Here is a 22,605-nt window from a genome sequence, read left to right as displayed (position 1 = left end):
CCTCAGTAAGCACTCACCCAGGAGGTTGAGCCCTCACTGAGATGAACACAACCATATCACACCACAGGCTCCAAACAGTGCAGAGATGCCCAGAGAATGGGAACCAAACCAAAGGATGCAGAGTACAAAGCACATAGGTCTGCCCCAAGGGCAGCACTCTCCTAAGGAGGCTCACAACACAGGCCAGGAACAAGCAAACAACAGAAGGCAGAGAGAGTCAAGCCTGGAGCTCTGGAATGCTGGCCAGCAATGGATGTGCCCAGATGTCAGAACCCCAGGGAGGGAGTCCTAGATCTGGGGTCCTGGAAAGATACACCAGCCACAGGAGTACAGCCTGAGTCTGCCTGGGAAAGACACAAGCACCAATCAGGGTGGCCAGTCCACAAACCAGTCAGTCCCACACACCCCCACTCCATTCACACACACACTTCACACGCAGTCCTAGCATCTGCACACGCAGACACGTGTGCACACACACCTCTTGCTGCACCCACACCCACTCCTTGTTACAGAGGACAGCATCCCTGACATAGAAACCTTGGTCATCCCCACCCAGTCTCTCTCTGCATCCCACCTCCCAAGCCAGACATCTCTGGGACCGAGATCAAGGGGCACCACTGCAGAAAGAGTGCAGGAAAAAGGCCCCTTCCTGAGAGGGGCAGTGACCTGGGCAGAAGGTGCTGGGGCACAGCCAGTTGCCTGAGGCCAGAAACAAGCACACACTCACCTGGAACTGCAGCTGCGGACTGCAGGCTGGCTCGCTTCTTAAAGGGATATTTGGCCTTGGACTTGCCAGGGCCAGATGAATACGATGCCATGGCTCGGGCCAAGGCGACAACGAAGGAGTCTGAGCAGCACCGGCTGGGCCCCGGCTCTGCCACATCCAACCCCTTCCTCTGCCCCGCCCCCAGCGGGAGTGACTGATGCAGGAAGCAGCACCCCGCAGGCGGAAGAGGCCCTGGCCACGATTGCCGATGTTGTCTAGGCAACCTCGCGGAGTGGGGCCTCCATCCCTGCCCCTTATTCCTCCCCTCCCTCCTCGGTCCGCAGTGACGTGACTGACGGTGGCTGTGCCTGATGGATGTTACGGTGGATAAAATAAGATGTGTCAGGGCCAGCCCCCAGCTCTGCACTAACCCGGCTCAGGAACCCTCATCCTTTGCCCAGACTCTAAAGCAAATGGACCAAAGTCCAGGCTATCTGGTCCAGCCAGCCTGGCAGAAAAAAAAATAATAATAATAAACAGGAATCCAGCCTGAGCTCCTCCAAGCTCAGAGCACACTGCTCTAGGGGCAGCGCAAGTATACTGGAGAAAACCCAGTGCCTCTGGGACAGAGTTCCCCTTTTTCTTCTCCACCCGACCTCCAGTTCCAGGGGTAGTCCAGCTCTGGGAGGAGAGTGCAGAACTGAGAATCCCAGTCCAGAAGGGAGGGGCCTGTCCTGGGAAAATTCCACTGTCCACCAGAAACGGCCTTCTAAGAAAGCAGGGAGGCCAAGAGGCAGGGGCAAGTCTGGGATCCAGGGAAAAGACCCCAGACTCTTCTTGACTGGTCTTCAGTCTTTGCACATTCAGGCTCAGCTTCCCCAGGCCCTTCCAGAAGGAGTTGGTCGCAGTCCCTGAGTTCTGTAGGCGGTGATGCACCGAGACCCCCACCCTCTTGTCGCCCTGGCCACAGCACTTCTCTGTCCCAGACTCCCTCCCGCAACACAAGCGCATACACTTACCTGAGGCCATGCTGGCAGAGTCCCGCGGGGCACCAGGGAGTCTCCCACGAGGGTCTGCCCAGAAGGGAAGGCCGGGTGGTAAGGGAGAGGAGAGGGGATGGGGCCCAAACCCAGCCAACTTGTTCCAAGGGCCCCCACCCGGGCACTGAGAAGGGGGAAGTAAGGCAGTTTTTCAAAATTGCTAGTTGGCTGGAAACGGATCCCCACCGACGACGGCAGCCGGACTGGCCTCTGAGACCCAGGCGTCCCGACCCCCAGTCCTGCACTCAGAAGCGGGCAGACCACGTGCTCACCAGAGAACGGTACCCGGAACTCGTCTAGGCTTCTTTCAACACTCCCTGGACTTTCGAGATCCGACTCCCACGGCTGGACCGTGGGGGAGTCAAGCAACAGGTGCTACCCCACCGAAATCCCGCCGGCGCCGCGCCAGCCTCCGCAGCCGTAGGCCCCGCCAGGTCCGTGGCCCCGCCCCCTCCGTCCACGCCCGGCGGCCCCGCCCCCGCCATTTTTCCTCTTCCCGGCCGCCACGTGGGCGTCCACGCCACGTTTGCCCTGGCCGGCCCCTGGGTCTTGGCAAGTTCCAAGAGTCAGCTTCCTCATCAGTCAAGTGGGTTGGGGGTAATGAATGTACCTCACTCACAGGGGTTATTGTGAGGAATGTTGTGAAGCCCCTCTGCACAATGCCTGGCACATAGGCAAGGCCCAATGAAGTTATTTCGTCCTGGGATTCACTTTGAGACGTTCTGTTTCTGCATTCTTCGCATTCTCACCTGGGTCGTCTATTTTTTTTTTTTCTGGCAGGCATTGGTAGTCAGGGTGTGCCCTGCAATGCTACCTTTCCTTCCGACATTAATTTATATATTTGATAGTTAATGAGCTTAAAGTCTGAAGCTGGAATGACTGGGTTCAAATTCCGATTCCTCCAACTACTTCCTGAATGACACTGACCAAGTTACTTAACTTCTCTGTGCTTATGTTTCATCATTCATTGTAAGTTTAAGAATACCTGCTTTATATGATGATTAAGATAAATGAGTTAATATAAATTAAGTACTTAGAACTGTGTCTAGCCTATAGTTACTACTATGATCATGTATTATCATTGCTTTGGTTTTGGGCTTTGGATCCTTATTGACATCCTATTGATTCATCTTGCATTCTATAAAGAAGTGGAGTTTGACTCTTTGCAGGACTGCAGACACCCTATCCAACTAGGTAGGATTTTCTGCCCCTTGGGAGTGGGAAGAGAATCCTACCTAAAGGGAACTTCATTGAATGTAATTAGTGTATGAGCAATTAGTCTCTTCCCTATTCTCTCCCTTGTGGGAGCCCTTTGCCCCCACACCCAGTTGTTCTAAGCTCTTTGTCCAGCTCCTCCCAGTTCTCACCTCCCCCACAGAGTTCCTTCCCAAAGTTGGCTTTCTCTTCTCTCCCCACCCTGGATTCTGGACTCTGAACCCTATTCTGTACCTACCTCTGGTGTCCACCCCACTGACCCCTGATCTACTCCTCACCCCAAACTTAAAAAAAAAAAAAAAAGTGGGTCTTGAGCTAAGGTGTAGCTCAGAGCTCTTGCCTAGCACTTTTCAGAGACCTGGGTTCAATCACCAGAACTGAAAAAAAAGACTTCTGTACACATAGGGGGTGGGAGGATCTATGAAGAAGATAATGTTTGCGTATCAAAAATAGCAAATAAATACATATCTAACAGAGCAAGCAAGGTGAATAAAATGAGGGACACACACACAAACACAACTGGTGGCCATAAACATTGAATTGCTCTAAAAGCCATTTAGTAATATTTAATCAAGAGTCTCAAAAAGGTTCTTACTAATTGACTCAGTAATCCACCTTCAGGAAATTGTTCTTCTAAAAACCACTGCCAGAAAAATGTGTATGCACAAAGTTGTTCATCATTGCAATGTTTATCACACAGTTAAAATTTGGGAAACTTAAAGGTCCAACATTAGGGAAATGTTTAAATTATTGTCAGGCAGAAAATGAAAAACAGCCATTAAAATTGTTTTTGAACAATTTTTTAATGATGTGAAAATGTTTACAATATGAAATTGAAAAAAACTGATGCAAAAAAGCTATATACATATGATATGGTCCTAATTAAGTGATGTATATGCATAGAAAAGAAACACCAAAAAGTTAAAAAATTATTATCTGTGAGTGGTGGAATTATGGGTTATATATATTTTTCTTTTTACCTATCTGCATTTTAAAAATTGTCTAGCATTGGATCTACCCACCCTATTTAGCCAATAGGTGGCAATCCCTGCCCTCCAACCAACCCAGGCAAACCAGTTCATTAGTCCTTTATGAGCATTCGCTGTCCCATGTGCATTACTCCCTTCTCTATATAACCCTCCCCTCCATCCCTGGTACTCCTGGCCATCTGGTGGTGTACTGTGGCTGCTAGGAAGTCTGCCTTGGTTACAGCTAAGCATCAATCTCCCACCTACTCAACATCAAAAAGAATCTCGGTGGGTTTTCATTGTCTTAAAAAAAAAAAAAAAAAAAAAAAACAGAGCTTGGGAAAGGAAGGAGTGATCCTCCGACAGCCTCTGCTTTTCACATTGAGGTCTTAATCTTGAGCCTTTGGGGTCTTTCTTACCTCTAAACAGTTACTTCTCTTCCCACTATGGTTCTTTAATTGCCCCCTACCCCTGGAACCCAGGCCCTTGAGGGCCCCCAATTTCTATGCACTCCTGTTTCTCTGAAGAACTGCTCCTCTTCCCTTCTGGCTTGCCAATGATGCCAGCCTCCCTAGGCCACACCACTCCTAGCAGACATTATATCTGGGAGAAGAGGACACCTGAACTTTCAAAAAGATCCTTAGTCAGGACAGTTTCCTAAGTCCCATCCTACGCCCAGATCCTTCTATAACCAAGTCATTTTGCTCATTTCTCAGCCTCTCCCAGCAGCCACCTCCTCTTACCTTGTCACCTCAGTCACACAGCACTGTTTATAGTACCGTGCAGCTGTATCCATCTGTACTTGTTTATAAGTCCCCACTGGATTTTAGCCAAACCCCTTAACCTGTCATTCAAGGATTTTCACTGGCTGACCCCGATTTCTCTTTCCTGTCCTCATCTCCTAGCTCTACCTACCCTCCATGCACTCTTTGCTCCAATACATCAAATTTTTCAATCTTCTCTGAGCACATTTTATACCTCATGTGCCACTATGCCTTTTTCATGGATTTTCCCCTCCCCAAATGCATAACCCCATTTTTATGGCTGTTCTGCTTCTCTAGGGAAAGTCTGTCCATTTTACAATCACCCCTTCCTTTCTTTTACCACAGAACCTACCAGTCCAGCAGTTAGATGTGTATATAACTGCCTTTCCTAGGGTGAAGGCTAGGTTTTAAACAACTCTGAATTCCCCAGCATTAGTAGTGTCCCTTTAATTAAACTGTTAATTTGTGAATTTCCTCCTCCTCCTCTTTTGGACTGGAAGGTCCTAAAGGCATCTCCCTCCTGTGTCATATCCCAGCACTGTCTCTGGGACAAGATTTACTACTGATAATGTCAGATCCTGAGCTCTCCCCTTAACTCAGAAATATGCCCAAATTTTTTGAGAAACAGTGATTCCTCTTCCTCTCAAAATTATGTGGTAATAAAGGGATGTGAACCAAACACTTGAGCTATAGCTCTGACTTTTGTCAGCAAAGTGAGAATTTTGAGAAATACTAAAATTGTGCTTCACTTCTCTTACCTCTAAAATGGAAATTGCACTACCTGCCTTCACTGTTTTACCAGAACAGTCATAGGGAAGGCACAGAGCTGGTAAGAGATCCCTGGGGAATATGTCCTGGCACAGTATGGTGCCACAGTGGTGGATCCCACCATGCTCTTAGGCCAGGCAAGGGCCAAGAGTTCCCTAAGAACTAGTGAGAAAGCTAACAAAGCAGGACACAGAAGTCTGCAGCAGTGGAGGCTGACAAAGGAACACACTCAAGCATCTTTTCACGTGTGAAACAAGTTTGTGGCTCCTCTTACAATGCAAGTGCTGCTGTTCCTGGGTTCCCAATTTGCCTTTATGGCTGCTTATTGAGGGGCAGGGGGTGGGTAGTGGCAAGGAAGATCACTGGATTGTCTGTTGAGATACATAACCTTGAACAAGTTACGGAACCCTCAAGTCTCAGTTGTCTGGTCTGTAAACTAGGGAAAACAGCACTTACCTTGAAGTTATTATGAGAATTAACTGCTATGAGCCACCTAAATGGTTTAGCAGAGTTCCTAGCAGTCCCTTGCTTTGAAAGGTGCAGCCTTCAACACAGCTCTGGCCTAGGTATAAGTTACCAATATTGTGGGTAGGGCAGGGCAGGACGGTGGTGAGGTATAATTATCGAAACCTTATAACCAAGTTGCCAAGATGTCACAATTTCAGAGTCCTGTTTTCCCTTAAGTCAATAAACACTTGCCAGTTTTCAACTGGGAAAACACTATTGCACCAATGCCAGAGACCAGCCTGCCAGGTGCCAGCTGAAAGAGGGCAGAGGGGAGGAGATCAGCCAGGGCTCAGGTTGTTTGGTAGGGAGCAGAACCAGGTTCTACCTCCCACTTTCTTGTCCCACTGGTCACAGCTGCACATTTCCAGCTCAAGGGAAGAGCAAGTTAAATCTTCTTAACTTAATGGTTCTCCAGGTTGGCTACACATGGGAATCACCTGGGGAAAATTTTAAATTTTCATGCCTGGACTGTACCCTACACCAATTAAATCAATGTTTTTTTTTAAAAAAAGCTCTCCAGTAAATGCCAACGTACGCCCAAATTGAGAACTGTTGTAGGCCAGGGTTTTCCAAACTTGCCAGATGACAAAAATTATTTATATTAATTTAAAATACAGTTTCTCAGGCTCTGGAATTAACATAATTACTGACACCTACTGATTCTAAGACATACCCTTTTAAAATATGAGTACTTTTAAAACATCTTTGAAAGCAAGGTGATCTTCCAGTCAGTGGCCTGTAAGACTTCATGAAACAGAAATAATCATGCCAGGTGAATTCTCAGGATGAGGCAAGCTTGGGGGGAAAACAATTCCCTGGGACAGTACTTCCCAATTTTAATATCCTTAAAGTCACTTCTTTTATATATTTATTTTTTTGTTGTAATTGGACACCATACCTTTATTTACTTATTTTTATGTGGTGCTAAGGATCGAACCCAGGGCCTTGCACATACAAGATGAGCACTCTACCACTGAGCCACAATCCCAGCCCCTTAAAGTCACTTTTGATCTTGTTAAAATGCACTCTGAATTGGAAGATCTGGATTTAGGCCCGCCCCAAACTGTGCCTTTCTAACAAAATTCTAGGTCATAATATTGTTGGTCATTACACTACATTTTGAGTAGCAAAAAGTTCTAAAGAATCTTGGCCTGAGGAGGCTCCAACCATGACTGATTATATGACCAGTGGAAATTCTTCGATGTCTGTGAGGTGACTGCACCCTCATTTCTCCCTGGTTAAGGCAACTGGATGAGGGCCAGAGTGAGAGCTGCCCCAGCCTCAGAAGACTAAGTCAAGACTCCAGTTGCCACAGGAAGCAGAGTTTATTGTGTGAGGCAACACAAACCCTTCTCTAAATACCAGCAATGTGGGCTGGGGATGTGGCTCAAGTGGTAGCGTGCTTGCCTGGCATGCGTGCAGCCCGGGTTCGATCCTCAGTACCACATACAAACAAAGATGTTGTGTCAGCGGAAAACTAAAAAATAAAAATATTTAAAAAAAAATACCAGCAACGTTCACTTGCCAAGTTAAGTTGGGCATCAAGCAGCCTTGATGGGTCGTAGGAAGCAGTCCTATTCTCTCTATCACGGACCCTTTCCTTTCACTTATTCATTCACCAACTCTTGGATGAGAATGCACTAATAAACTAACAGTTCTGAGGGGTTCAGAGATGAATCAGATTTAGGTAACTGACCTTCAGGGGGAGAAATTCACACTGGCAAACAGATCCTTAAACACGAAGAGCTAAATGCTAAAAACAGAAACACAAGAGATGGGCCCACACAAAAGAACAATGGTAGTATCTTCTTGGAGCAACAACCACTGGAAAAGCTGCATTAAAGTGTCCTAATCTTTCAATCTTTTCAATCTCGAACAACAATTCTTTGCCAGAACCAGTCTGCTCTGATGCAAGAGTATATTTTGATTTATTGAGGCCCTTGAAACAAAGACCTTGTAATCTAGAGGCCCAGCATGAGGAATGCTTCCTACATTTGTGCCCCTAACCTATAACTCTACAATACAAGTAATTCCAAGGGTGCAGGTGGCTTTCAGGAGACGAGATTCACAAAAGGATGGAGGTGGGCATATTTCATTCCAAAGAGCTCCAGTACCTACCTGTACCCTTCCCTCCTGTGTCAGAATCTGAATCACTTCTCTCATTACAGAACCTTTGATTGAGTCTTTGCCCTTTGCTTATTGGCAAAGCTCTTAATTGGCTTGACCCATCACATTGCTAGACATAAAGACTACAATCCCTAGACTAAGACGAAGGTGTCCAGTTGGGGTAGGGAGTCTCAACCAGGGGAGGCAGGGTACAACAACCTATAGCCCACTCTGTTACCCAGCCTCATGTAAATCAATTTTAGGGAAGCAAGAGATCGATACTCCATCTGGACTTAGTTTTTCCTTTTCTTCCATCTCACATATAGGAAAGTTTACAGGAGAAGCCTAGAAGCCAAGGACATAGCTGAGGAGGGAACAGCAGAGATGGGGAGTGGAGCCAGTACTGAGGACAAAGAACTGGCCAAGAGGTCCAAGGAGCTAGAAAAGAAGCTGCAGGAGGATGCTGACAAGGAAGCAAAGACTGTCAAGCTGCTATTGCTGGGTGAGTGAGAGGCAAAGAAGAGCCAGAGAAGGGGGAAGGTAATGCTTCTTCCTGTTTTCCTGGAGGGCAGGTATTTCAGCCCACCCCAAGGGAGGAGGGAGGGCAGGCCAGTTTCCCTCTTCCCTATCCAGTCTCAAGCTAGGAGTTAGGGAGCTCTAGGGCCATTTATGTGAAGTCTATATAGCCACTCCAAGGGAACCAAAGCTACTGGAATTTTTCTCTTCTTCCTTGAACTAGTAATAATCCAAGAGTGAGGTTAAACCCACCATCTCCAAATGTAGCACTTCATTTCGATTTTGCAAATCCAAGAACCCTAACCTTGCAGACACTTACCCAATCTGCAGTGAGAGAACTCTGGTTCAAAGAATCAGACAGGACCTTCCCTTACCAATGGATTCAGCAGTTCTGCCATACAATCCTCCTACATAGTCCCGGGCATAGATCCACTGGTTCTTGCCAAGTACACTGGTTCCTTCTGGCTTTCAGTAAAAAATTGGAAGTAGGGAATCCTGATGTGGGAGGAATGGGATCTTTATCCAAAGAAGTCCCCTCCTGTTTTCTATTAGGTAACTGCCTCTAAAACCCCCGACAGATGGGAGGTTCATCAACTTGATGAGCTCCTAAGCAGATCACTGGTCTGTACTGAGAAAATAAAAGCATCTCAGTGGGTCAGTCAGGGAAATTGTTCATGACCATAAATAGAACCAAGACAAGAAAATTTGACAACAGGCTTAAGGAAAAAAAACCAACAAAACAAAAAAGCACCAGTAGTACCACAGGAGTAGGCTAGCTAGAGCAAGTGGGGCCTGGATACCTGGGCTGGGTTTCCAAGCTCATAAGGAGCCTGGGAATTGAAGCAGCAAGCTAAAGCAAGTCCTTTTCTCAGCCTACTGTGGCACAGCCTAAGGACACACTAGAGGAGCATCTCTATAAGCTCAACCCAGGTTCCGAGAAGCTCAGAAGTTACACAAGGGGAAATGGAGGTGGTGGGGCCACTGAAAGACATTTTAAGCTTAAAGCAAATTCTAGGTTCAGAATAAGCAGCTTAGAGGGAACCAGTACAGGCTAAGTGGTAGGAGGTTGAGGGATCAGGGTAGCATGGAGTAAAGGAGGGTCATAGGGAATGTGAATTTTTTGTGTGTGGTGCTGGGGATTGAACCCAGGGCCTTATGCATGCAAGGCAAGAACTCTACCAACTAAGCTATATCCCCAGCCCAGAATGTGATGTTTTTTTTAATATTTATTTTTTATTTGTAGTTGAGCACAATACCTTTATTTCATTTATTTTTTTTGTGGTGCTGAGGATCTAACCCTGGGCCCCACACGTGCTAGGTGAGCACTCTACCGCTGAGCCACAATCCCAGCCCAGAAGGTGAATTTTTTTTTTTTTAACTACATGTATGGTGTTTATTTTGCTACAAATCTATGTAGAATGAAAGGTACATTGTGAAATGCAAAACTCGTCTGTATTTAGGATCTGAGCAATTGCCTAGATGTTTGAGAAAACAAAAATGTGGATATTATTTTATTGAATGTTTTTAGAACAGAATGCTACTTTTTCCCCTCTGCCAATAATCATTTGATTCTGTTTGCCCAGAAGGTGAATTTTTGAAGTGGAAAGAGAAGGAGAGCATTAGGATATTTTAGTCAATAAAGGGAACCATAGAGAATAAAATATTAGGATATTTTAGTCAATAAAGGGAACCATAGAGAAAAAAAAATTCCAGTAAAGAGGCCTAGCTTTCTCCAGTCCTACTCAAGATTACTTACCTGAGTCAAAAACAGTGAAAAAATGTGTCCAAGGAATTCCCCTGAATCAATTAGTGGTTTTCAATGGGAGGTTTTTGACCCTCAGGAGACATTTGGGGAGTATCTGGAGCCATTTTTGGTTGTCACAACTAAAGAATGGGATGCTGCTGATCTGTAGTGAGTAGAGGCTAGGAGTGCTGCTAAATATCCTGCAATGCACAGGGCAGTACCCACTAAAAGAAAATCTAGCCCAAAATGTAAATAAGTGCTGAAGTTGAGAAATTCTGCTCTCAACCCAGGGCAAATGGCCTGAGCTCAAGGAGACAGAAATTGAGGGCAGCAATCATTCCTCTAACAAATTCTCCCCTTACAAGGCTCCCAAGCAAGCAATGGCTCTGACTCCTCACAGACCATCTACTGGAATGTTGGGGAGAACTGGTGGAAACTGGAAGCATAAGCATTTCTCCTTCCAGGTGCTGGGGAGTCAGGAAAGAGCACTATCGTCAAGCAGATGAAGTGAGTAGGAACAAAGCCCCAAAGGACTGTGGTTGGGGGAAGTACTCAGAGGAACCAGTGGAGGTACTCAGAGTGAAAGGCTCTTCAGCCTCATGGAAACTGAGTATAAAAACCTGATTCCCACTCTGCACTTTGGGATAGCAGAACTAGAGAGATGGGGTTCTTATGACCTTTTAAGTCCCCCTAGATTCCCAATCCCTTAGGTCTGGTTATTTAAAAGCTGGGTGTCTGCCTCTTGAAGGATCATTCACCAGGATGGGTATACAGCAGAAGAATGCCTGGAGTTCAAGACTGTCATCTATGGGAATGTGTTACAGTCCATCCTGGCTATCATCCGGGCTATGTCCACACTGGGCATTGACTATGCTGAACCAAGCTGCGCGGTACGTGATTAATCTTATGTGGTTAAGGGTGGAAGCAAGAAAGGCTAATGAAAAAAAAAGCACACACACACAAAAGACCAACAAACAATGAGGGAAATTGGGTAAGAAAAAAACTTGTTTAACTAAAATCCCATATGCCAAATTTTAAATCCTAGTCCAGAGAAGTAAGCAAACCTCATTTTTATATTTATAAAATTGTTCTCAGCTTCTCCCCACCCCTACTTTTTTTTCCTTTTGGTACCAGGGATTGAACTCAGGGGTACTCAATCACTGAGCCACATCCCCAACCCTTTCTTGTATTTTATTTAGAGACAGGGTTTCACTGAGTTGCTTAGTAACTCTGTTGCTGAGGCTGGCTTTGAACTCTCAATCCTCCTGGCTCAGCCTTCTGAGTTGCTGGGATTTACAAGTATGCACACTGCGCCCGGCTTCTTCTCCCTTTTTGTCTTTTTTTTTTACCATTTAAATTGCTCTTCTTGCCCTAGTCATGAAACTTTTAGAAGCTAAACCCCTAGTTCTAGTATGAGCCTTTTCCTAAATTTAAACCATTGAAAAAGCAAAGGCCTATCTTCCATCTTATTTCATGGTCAATGTAGCCTTTAAACTTCCAGTCTCCCTACAGGAAAAGACACACATTTTGTGGCAGTCCACTTTCAGACTAAGGATAGAAGCTGGGAATAACAGAGAAGCACCACCTCTGATCTCAGCTATCCTATAGGCATCCCAGGGCTGGATATATTGCCTACTCTACATCTGAGGAGCACATTTAAAAGTTAAAGGGTGCTTTAACTAGAGACTGCCACATTTAACCACTGGTGGCAGTGCAAAATGCTTTCCATTCAGCAGTGTTCCTGGAAAGCCATTGCTCATGTCATTCTCAGCCAGGTTTCTGTGTTACAGGATGATGGGCGACAGCTCAATAACCTGGCCGACTCCATTGAGGAGGGGACCATGCCTCCTGAGCTGGTGGAGGTCATCAGAAAGTTGTGGAAGGATGGTGGAGTTCAAGCTTGCTTCGAAAGAGCTGCAGAATATCAGCTCAATGACTCAGCATCCTAGTAAGATTCTGACTGGGGAGGAGGCAGGATGATGCTCAGGCAATCTTCCAGGATTGCCTTAAATTTCTGGCATAGAAAGCTGGAGACCCACACAATAAATTTAATGCCACACAGGTATCTGCCAGTTCCCACCACTCTGCATTACCACACACTGGCTACAAAGCAGAAGAGACAAAATTCAAAACAGAGGTGCTCTGCCTAGTAGCCCTCAGCTCTGTTCTTTTAAGTTGAACACTTAGCCTCTTCCTTCAGAATCAAAAGATAGCTCTGTGGTTCTGCCACACACTCTCTCAGGAGACATGTAATGCATTGAAGGCTCTTTCAGGGTTGATTTTTCAAGTTGGTTTACTCAGGCTCTACTAGATAACCAAGCAGGAATCAAAGTTTCCTTCACCATAGCATCTATGTCAGAATATTAGGGCAGGGGACTTAGAAACCACCAGGGCAAACCAAAAGAAGGTGATCAGGAATCAGAGACTAGCAACTTTGCAAAGCTGCTTCCAAAAGACACAGACAGAGACTGAGTTATCAAGTGTGTCTGTAACAGATGTCATAGATGGGCATGAATTTTGCAATTAAACAGACCTGCATTAAATTCCTGTTTGGATCATTTACTCTCTCTAGATTGCTCCCTTTCCAAGGCACAGTCCCTGCTAGCTGTACCATGTGTACTGTCTTGAGATCCTTTACACATCTACACGATAAGCCTTCAGGTAGATAATACTTTTTACTAGTCCTAGTTTATAAATGAAAAACCATTTCAGTGAGGTCACATATGTAACTATCAGAGGCTAGATTTGCATTCAGTTCAGCTTGACCACAAAACTTTCTTACAGCATACCACAAAGTCTTTTGATCTCAGGCAAGTTATTTAACTCTTTAAATTTTCCCTTTAATTATAAAATGGGAATATTCATCTTGAAGGTGTATGAGGTTCAATGAGAATTTTAAAGTTAAAGTACCTGGCATACATTAGGCATTAGTGTTAATTTTCGTTCCCTGTTTATCTCAGTCATTTCATTTCACATCTGCCTTCTTCCTATCTTTTCTTTTTTTGTTTTTGGTACTGGGGATTGAACTCAGAGGCATTCAACCACTGAGCCACATCCCCAACCTGTTTTTTGTATTTTATTTAGAGACAGGGAGGGTCTTGCTAAGTTGCTTAGGGCCTTGCTGAGTGGCTAGGGATGACTTTGAACTTTTGATCCTTCTGTCTCAGCCTCCTGAGCCACTGGGAATACAGGCATGCTCCATTGCACCAAGCTTCCTCTCCTTTTTAAAAAACTCTTACTTTTCATGCCAATTTTCAAAGATATACAAAAGTAGACTAAAATAATGAATCACCTAGTTTCAATAGTTAATTCATGGTCAACTCTTCATTTACCCCTACACTCAGTTACTTATTTTTGCAGTACAGGGGATTGAATCCAGAAGTTCTCCAAGCTATATCCTTAACCCTTTTTTGAGACAGAGTCTATTGAAATCGCCCAGGCTGACCTCAAATTTGTAATCCTTCTCCCTCATCCTCCTGAGTAGCTGGGATAATAGGTATGTGCCACTGCACTGTCTTCACTAGAATATTTTAAGGCAAATCTCAGATATTATTTCATCCTATAAACTATTTCTAAAATATAAGGATTTTTTAAAAAGAAAAGCACAATATCACATCACAATATTTAATAATACCTTAATATAATTAATATCCAAATCAGTGTTCAATTTTCCCCTATTAGCTCAAATGATTTTCCCCCAACATGATTCAGGATGAAGTCTATGTATTGCCTTCATGTCTTGTGTCTCTAGTTTCTTTCAGTCTACTCTTGCCTCATGATGGAACTATGGTTACCCCATTTAAACCAGTCAATCTCATTCAGTCTAGAAAAGCTTGCACTCATGCAAAAAAAAAAAAAAATCCAAGGATAACTTAATCTGATTTGATTTAAATTGGATGGAACTCCTGCCTCAAATGGGCAGTCCCTTAGCCCATTGCTTACTTTTTTTTTTTTTTTGAAGGACACATAATGGTTTGAAAGAAAGAATCCTAGATTTAATTCATATGGATTCCAGTTCTGTTTCCATCATCATATTACTTGTGTGACTGTGGGCAAGATGCTTTACGTTTCTTCACCTTGGTTGTGGAGAATGTAATGTTATCAATACAAACCACTTTTCTCTAGCTACCTGAACCAACTGGACAGGATTACAGACCCCAACTACATTCCTAATGAGCAAGATGTTTTGAGATCTAGAGTGAAAACTACAGGCATTATTGAAACCAAGTTTTCTGTCAAAGACTTGAATTTCAGGTGAGTACATGATTCCCTGGGGCATCTCAGATACACATGTGTAATCCTAAAAAGGGACATGGGCATGCTTCTAGGCCTTTGCTGAAACCCAATCTAAATTACTGTCCTACTTCTTTCCCTTTTCCTTTCTACTTCTCATTTTGCTGCTAACTGACCCCAAAGTAGCCACTTTGGGGGATTAACACCAAAGGCATGTGGGTTATATTCTGGGCATACCTATGAACATCTGCTTTCTCCCACAGGATGTTTGATGTGGGAGGGCAGAGATCTGAGAGAAAGAAGTGGATCCACTGCTTTGAGGGTGTCACCTGCATCATCTTCTGTGCAGCGCTCAGTGCCTACGACATGGTACTGGTGGAAGATGATGAAGTGGTAAGTGACCTTTCAACCAGCTTTAGTAGGACAAATTTTTGCCATAACCCTTTCTCTAAGCTTGTGTCATCCCAATGCCCCAAACTGAGTGACTTCAGGGAACTCTAACAATCTAGCTGACCTCTCGCAGACCAATGAATGTTTCATGTAAGCAATTCTAAAATACCTCTTCTGCAGGTTCTAGGTTAATACTTTAGAGCTCTAGATTTACTAAGAATGAGATTGTCTCAGATTAGACATCAAAGTATTACTTAACTATCACAAAGCTCACCAGAGGATTTCAGTATTTTTTTTAAAAAAACAAGGTAAGGGGTATAAATCTCCCAGATAGAGATGTTGAGCTACTAACCTCACTTCAGAAGCCTAGAAATGTACTGTGTATCAACAGAAGTAAGGTGACACTAGTAGACCGGGTTTCTCACTTGCCAACTTAACTGACCGCTGGGGAACCACCTGAGGTGGTTTCCTTCAACCTGTGAAGTTCTGTAAGAGTACTGCAGGACAAGTATCAGATCCTGGGCAGTTACATTCTCTGAGTATAAGACAGATAAAGGATGTCAAAGGTGTTGAAAACACTAATTTCACATAGACATCTGCTTCACAAATGGAAGCCAGCAACCTACTCATTGAAAACATTCTATCCTCCTATTCCTCACTTCGGCTTCAGGTCTTTTCCATTCCCCTTAGAAGCTCAAGTTCACATTAGAACACTCTACATCTTCAGCCAAAATATTTTACAACACTATTCAGTTTCTAACGTCTCTTCTATCTTTAACCTTGATTTCTGAGGTTTTTAAAGAATTTTGTAGGAGTAGTAAGAGTGAGATAATGCTACAAATTTGATCTTTTTTGCTTTATTAGATGACTGAGCTCAAGTCAGGTATCAACCTACTTCAGGTCCCTAAAGGCCTGTCTCCTACATGCAGGCTAGTGTGGGCAATCTGCAGACTCTGCACATATATAGCACCACCTCTCACTCTTTCAGAGTAGCAATCACAGAAGAAAATAAAAAGAGCAGAAGTGCTTGTGGTGTGCATTGGAAGTTCTCTAGCCTTCATCATGTGGCACTAGAACCAAAGTATACCTGTCATGTTCCTGTCCAAACTTGAGATCTAGGACCCTATTATTGGCAGTATTTGTGGATGTTGAAGTCCTTGCTGGTGTCCTGGCTGCCAAAGAGGTGCATAACATTTATTGTATACCTATATGCTAGCCACTATACAGATACCATTATATATGCCCTCATTTAACTTTCATGATAACAGTATAAGGGAACTGAGACTCAAGAGAAACTCAATAATTTCCCCAAGTTATACAGCTATTAAAATGATAGAAATGAGGTTAGAAGGAACCCAGATATGTTGGCTTTACTCCACATTAAAAAGAGAAAGATTGTTCCTGTATCTATCCTTTTACATTTCGAGTACTGGTTATCTAAGGGCAACAAAAATGAAAGCAAACAACCAACCCATAAACCCAATCTGATATCTTCAATGGTGTTTCCTCTTACTAGAATCGTATGCATGAGTCTTTGCATCTGTTCAACAGCATATGTAACCACAAGTTCTTTGCGGCTACTTCCATTGTGCTCTTTCTCAACAAGAAAGATCTTTTTGAGGAAAAAATCAAGAAAGTCCATCTCAGTATTTGTTTTCCAGAGTATGAAGGTAAGTGTCAAGGGCTCCAGACAACAGTGACACCTTTTTGTAGTAACTAGCAACTAACTGCCTCATTCCCTATGCTAAGGAGATATAAAGGACCTTGTCTCGGGAAGCTTGGGCATTTAGTTAGAGGTTTAAAATAAAGATGTGCCTGAAATACAGCAAATTTTAGATGCATGAGAGCACTGACTGTTCAAAGGATACCTACCAGAAACCAAAGGTAGAGACACAGAGATACTTCCCTCCTCAATTTCCTTGGTCTACTCAAGTGAGAAACACTGGATGACAATAGGCTGAACCCCTGTTCCAAAAACAGGCCCCCAACTGTATTTGTCTAATACAACATTTTAAGGATCAAATTGGCCACCTAAAAAGTGAACAAGCAATAGACAAGGGTTTATTCAGCCCACTTCTTTACTATTTTTCTGGAAAACCAGGGAACAACTCCTTTGAGGATGCGGGGAATTATATCAAGAACCAGTTCCTTGACCTCAATATGCGAAAAGATGTCAAAGAAATCTACAGTCACATGACCTGTGCTACAGATACACAGAATGTCAAATTTGTGTTTGATGCAGTTACAGATATCATCATCAAAGAAAACCTCAAGGACTGCGGGCTCTTCTAATCTTCACCAGTTCTCAGGTATACGTTCTGTAAACAGGCTTGGAATCTGGGTAATTTTAAGCAGAAAATTATGGGTCAAAATACTATAACATGAAAAATGAATCCATTCTCCAATGGATACGGAGAATGATGCAGACTTACAACAGTATCTTGCATTATCTTTTTAAAGTGGGATAGCTGGTGCAATTTAAAGAGTGCAAGGCTAGGACTCATAACATCCAGGTTTCAGGACTGACTCTACTTAAAGAATTGAATACTATGAACTCTTCGTTTCTCTAGGCTTCAAATCTCTCATCTATAAAAAGAAGCTAACTTCGAAACCTATTTCACAGGGTTACTCTGAGCAGCACAAACATAACTGAAGGGAAGGCACATAAAAGCTGCTATGGTTAATCACAAAAAGCAAGCCCATATAAATCTGCAAAATTTGTGAAATTCACCATCTGGCTTTTAAAATAAACTATCTCAACAAACTACCCCAAGTAAAACAGCAAGCCTGCCCTACAGTCCACCAAAAAACTATTTAATACAAAACTTGAATAAACCTACCAGCCCCTTTTTTACTAATAGATCTCTATGTGCCTTAGCTCAAAGATACAGATCGCTGGGTAAGAAATGTGAGTTTTTTAGTTTCTAAGGCATACATCCAAAAATGATTATCTTTAATAAGCACAGCTTATCTCTCTGCCCTCAGGCTGCCAAAAAGACTGTTTCCTGTATCTGTATTAATGATGTTGAGCTATATAAGATACTTTATGACTAAACTTGGAGGACATCAACATACTCCCACTTAAGATAATTTTATTGCTGCCATTTCTCTATCATAGAATTTAGAAGTGAGCAATTTTTAATTTCTCATTTCAACTGCTGCTTGTTTCAGGAGAACAAAAAGGCAGCTGAGCTTGCTTTAGGCACTGGAAATCTTTGCTGTTAGGTTCATGTGATACTGGCTGAGAACAATATTTCCCCAAACCCACCAAGGAGTAAATTATTCCTTTGAACTCCTTTGAGAGGAAACAAAGCTTGCATTTATCTTGACAGGAGGTGGTGAAGTCAAGTATAGATTTAGCATTTACAACTCCTAGTGAGAAAAGCTCTTGGCAACCAAGATTTAACATATAAAAGAAAGAGTCAATTAAATGAAAATCTGCTCTGTGCCAGAAACACCCATTCACACTTAGGCTGCTACTATCAATATTAATACTAGAGAGGCATATAAGGCTTGATATACAATGAAGAATAAATCTGCAGCTGTTAAAATTGAATCCAATTAAGTCTTTCTGATTTCCTTTAAAAACAACTCATGAGGAAAATTACAGGAAAAACTAATCTGGCTATATCTACTGACAATTAAAAAACTTAAGCAAGGATTTTTGAGTCTGTTTTGTTATTATGGATCCCTCTGGCAGTTATGATGAAACCTATGGACCTCTTAACAGAATATATTTTGTTTGTTTGTCTGAAATGAGGTCTCACTATGTTGCCCAGGCTGGCCTCCCACTCACTGGCTCAAATGATTGTCCTGCCTCAGCCTCCTAAGTAGCTGAGACTACATATATGAGCCATAGCACCCAGCTCAGAGTATTTTTAAATACATAAAACACTTGAGAATTACAAAAGAAACTAACATACTAAATACAGTCTATGCATAGAATCGCTGGATCTCTGAAGCCTCAGGTTAAAGAACCCTTAACTATGATCTTGTCTATTCAGGTCCACAACGTAATTTATACCATTTATTCCACTTCTATAGAGTATGGCCGCACTTCCCCAGCCTAAGTGTGAATGGGTATTTCTGGCACAGAGCAGATTTTCATTTTAATTGTGCCAGCCTGTTAGCTGCTGCTTCTTCCTTTTTTTTTTTTTTAATTTTCTTAGTTGTAGATGGAAACAAATTTCATTTATTTATTTTTATGTGGTGCTGAGGATCAAACCCAGTGCCTTATGCCTGCGAGGCAAGTACTCTACCACTGTGCTCAACCCCAGCCCCAGCTGCTTCTTATTAGCTTTTCCTTCATCCTTGGCTCTATGAAGAAATAGATTATGAGTCAAATTACAGAAGTCTAAATCAAGTTGCTTGGTTATTAATGTTCATATAGAACCTTCTCTCCAATACCAGTATGGAAGCTGGGCCAGTAGAACAAGTCTTCTGGAAGAACAATTAAAACACCTCTTGCAGAATGAAACAGGATTGTTATTTTAGTTCTCTTTTCTGACAGATATTCAAACTTTTAACTGCTTTATAAACAAATTCACAAAGAGTGGAGGATGAGGGAGAAAGAGCAGTTCTTAAAGCAAGAGTCCCACAACTGTTGACACGATCTGGTTACATTTATCTTAGAATGTTTTCTTTCTTTTTTTTGAGAGAGAAAGAAAGAGAGAGAGAGAGAGAGAGAGAGAGAGAGAGAGAGAGAGAGAGAGAATTTTAATATTTATTTTTTAGTTTTCGGCGGACACAACATCTTTGTTTATATGTGGTGCTGAGGATCGAACCCGGGCTGCACACATGCCAGGCGAGCGCGCTACCACTTGAGCCACATTCCCAGCCCCTCTTAGAATGTTTTCAAGTTAAAACTACTTTAATGAGTATACACAAAATAAAATTTTGCTGCCCTGGGTACCCCCTTTCACCTATACTTTAAAACCAAGTAAAACAAAAAGTCTGAAACTCCTGGCCCAGAATGGGCTCTCCTCCAAGTAAAGGTAAGAGGGCTTCTTCAATATTTTCAATAAGCTTCCCCAAACAAAGAAAATTAACCTCTTATCCCAGCTTAAGTCATCAAGCCCAGACATCATTCCCAAACCTTGTACTATGTAAAACTGGAGAAAATGCATTTGTACTTCTACATAAATGGCTAATTTTTATCTCATGGACCCTTTGTGTGCATGAAAAGTTTTTTTCTTTTGCATAAAATGGCTATTAAGAAAGCTCAAACTAAATCTATGCCATATAGTCTATCATTATTCTTCTTTTGCCTCATTTTAAATTTACATGTACAGTACTGAATTTTACATACCTTTCTTTACAAGCCATCTGAAATTATTTTCTGTAACAAACTCATAGACATAGATTCAACCCTATTTTCTTACACTGCAACCTTAATTCTTAGAATGCTAAAGTAAGAAGGAACTTAAAAAAATATTCTGGGCCCATTATTAGCAATTTATAGGTATGAAGTTCAGGCCTGGAGAGGCAATGTGTCCTTATCAAGATCCACACTGCTAGCAAGTAGAACTTGAACTCTAATTGCTCTTCTGAATCCAAAGCAAGTGGTCCTTCTACAGACATTGCCACCAATAGCCTATCATATACTATAAAATCAATTTCCCATTCTTCTAAACTACTCTCAACAAAGTCTTAGTTAACTTTTAGTTAGGCCACCTCCAAATCATTGATATTTAACAAAACCATCTGAAAACTAAGAAGCAGAAGTCCCCAAACGGAATATGAAATTAGTAAAAAAAAAAAAAAAAAAAATCACAAAAATATAAACAAATTTGTCTGTTGAAGGCATAATCTTCTGTTCATATCCTTAGAGGCAGACACCATAACATTCTTCCCTACCACAGACTCTAATGACAATAAACCAAATATAAATTAGGCTACATTTCACATATATCTAATGATAGTTTCTCCATCTTAACAAAATACAATACAATTGACACAAAAAGACAAATATTACATGATTCCACTTATGTGAATTACCTAAAATTCAAAGAGAGGGGTTGAGAGGTGGGAAACACGTAGAGTTTTAAATCAAAATGAAAAAAAATTCTGGAGATGGAAGGTATATTTTTTATATACTTAAAAATGATTTAAATGGTAAATTGGATGTTACATATACTTAACATGAAAAAGAAAATTTAAAATACTGAATTTTTAAATTTAAAAAATGGAAGAGACAGAAGTGTGCTTTTGTTTTCTGTGAATAAAGGAACAGTGGATAAAAGAAACACAATAATTCAGTCTTAAAAGTAATATAAAAGACACATTTACTTGTAACAATTCCTATTCTGATGATAAAATTCATGTTGTTCCCCCCACCAAATAGTCCAAATCAGAGTATTATCCCCCATCCCCAAGGTAACAACAGCATTCAAAGCCCATTCTCTACTTGGAGATATGCCGTAGACCAAAGTGTGCTGGCCATGCTGGGTGGAGAAGGTGGTGAAGGGTGAGAGCTCTTACCTCCCACTGCCCTCTCTACCCGGCACAGCCCCCGCAGCACAGTTTCCAGCAGGACTTCCATGTTGGGCGAGGGACTGCAAGTGTGCCAAAGCCTCTGGTGGTCCTGCTCTGTAATATGTGAAGACGTTTCTGTGAGGTCAGACAGACACATTGGAGACTGTGGGAGGGAACTTTTCTGCCTTTTGGTTATGAAAAAGTAAGCACCAGTATGAACAGAAAAGAAAGGATTGATTGATATGTAAAACAAAGCAACCCAACTTTTCACCCTGCCTCACGAATTTAGGGTAATTTATAGTTCACCTTCATTTCAGGTCTTCAGAATGACTATGAGGGAAATGCTACAAAAAGACCACCAGCTACAATGAATACATTTGTTGGTGCTGCCACAGGATGTTAACTTTTCTGCAGTACAGTATAATCCTGAGTATCACAAAGAACATTATAAAACATCTTCAAATATATTATTTCCATTTGATCAGAACCTCAGATTATAGCAGGAAGGAATAATTTAGTCTAGTCCATCTTTAGAGAACAGATGAGTGATATGACTAAAAGTAACCTATGCAAGGTTTCATGGCAAATAGCAGAAAAAGGACAAGAACTCATCACTCCGAACAACTTTCAATCTCACGAGACTTTCAGAGGTTTCTGCACCTTTATCCTAGATGAACAAGGATAAACAGAAAGAACAGGTAACTTCTTGTATTCTAACTACTGGGAATCTCTCTTGCATATAAAAGTCTTTGGGGTTATTCTGGATATTCTGAATATTAAGGTCAGAGGCAGAGGCTACGAGCAGACAATTAACCAGGTTGTACAGAATTAATATTCCAGCTATCAAAGATTTTAACAGTTTAGTTACTGAATGGCTAATATATTTAGATAGTATATCCCACAGCATATTTTAATATTTGATTATTTCTGCCATCTTATGATTACCATTAGATTTCAGGAAAAGAAAACATTACTACTGGACAAAGACTTTTTACATTTGACCCATCAATAGTTTAGAGCTAGCCAGTGCTGCTTTATTTCACCAACTCTGACTATTCATATTATTACAAATAATCACCTCTGATACAGAATTTTCTTGTCTTTAATGTGATGTACATCTTTCAATCTTTACTGCATAATAAATGCCATGAAATAAATGAAATAAAAATGTTCA

General features: G+C 42.2%; 2 protein-coding genes across 10 annotated transcripts in view; one reads left to right on the top strand and one right to left on the bottom strand.

Annotated features, from left to right (window-relative positions):
• Ampd2 (adenosine monophosphate deaminase 2) overlaps positions 1-9,168 on the bottom strand; it is an 18,954-nt gene extending 9,786 nt beyond the window's left edge. For 2 of the 6 annotated variants that reach the window (XM_078026945.1, XM_078026946.1), the window contains exon 1: positions 728-1,689. In XM_078026945.1, the coding sequence (XP_077883071.1) occupies positions 728-818 (91 nt within the window). In that variant the 5' untranslated portion in view covers positions 819-1,689. Of the gene's footprint in view, positions 1-727; positions 1,690-1,725; positions 1,780-2,018; positions 2,180-8,964 lie in introns of those variants that run through there. The other 4 variants (XM_005338093.5, XM_013364146.4, XM_078026948.1 and 1 more) reach the window with 3 other exon arrangements.
• Gnat2 (G protein subunit alpha transducin 2) lies at positions 8,182-22,605 on the top strand. 4 transcript variants are annotated; one of them, XM_078026955.1, is made up of 10 exons: positions 8,182-8,255; positions 8,401-8,576; positions 10,799-10,841; positions 11,083-11,224; positions 12,125-12,282; positions 14,460-14,588; positions 14,831-14,960; positions 16,474-16,627; positions 17,059-17,266; positions 21,749-22,605. In XM_078026955.1, exons 2-9 carry the CDS (start codon positions 8,459-8,461, stop codon positions 17,247-17,249), a joined length of 1,065 nt encoding a protein of 354 aa, XP_077883081.1. In that variant the 5' UTR covers positions 8,182-8,255; positions 8,401-8,458; the 3' UTR covers positions 17,250-17,266; positions 21,749-22,605. The 4 variants fall into 4 exon arrangements, with proteins under 4 accessions (XP_077883081.1, XP_040143368.1, XP_040143369.1 ...); XM_040287434.2 differs by having other exon boundaries at positions 8,219-8,576; XM_040287435.2 differs by lacking the exon at positions 8,182-8,255 and having other exon boundaries at positions 17,200-17,266.

The sequence above is a fragment of the Ictidomys tridecemlineatus genome, chromosome 11 (assembly GCF_052094955.1).
Source record: "Ictidomys tridecemlineatus isolate mIctTri1 chromosome 11, mIctTri1.hap1, whole genome shotgun sequence".
Lineage (NCBI taxonomy): Eukaryota > Metazoa > Chordata > Mammalia > Rodentia > Sciuridae > Ictidomys > Ictidomys tridecemlineatus.
This window is presented reverse-complemented; position numbering and strand designations above follow the sequence as displayed.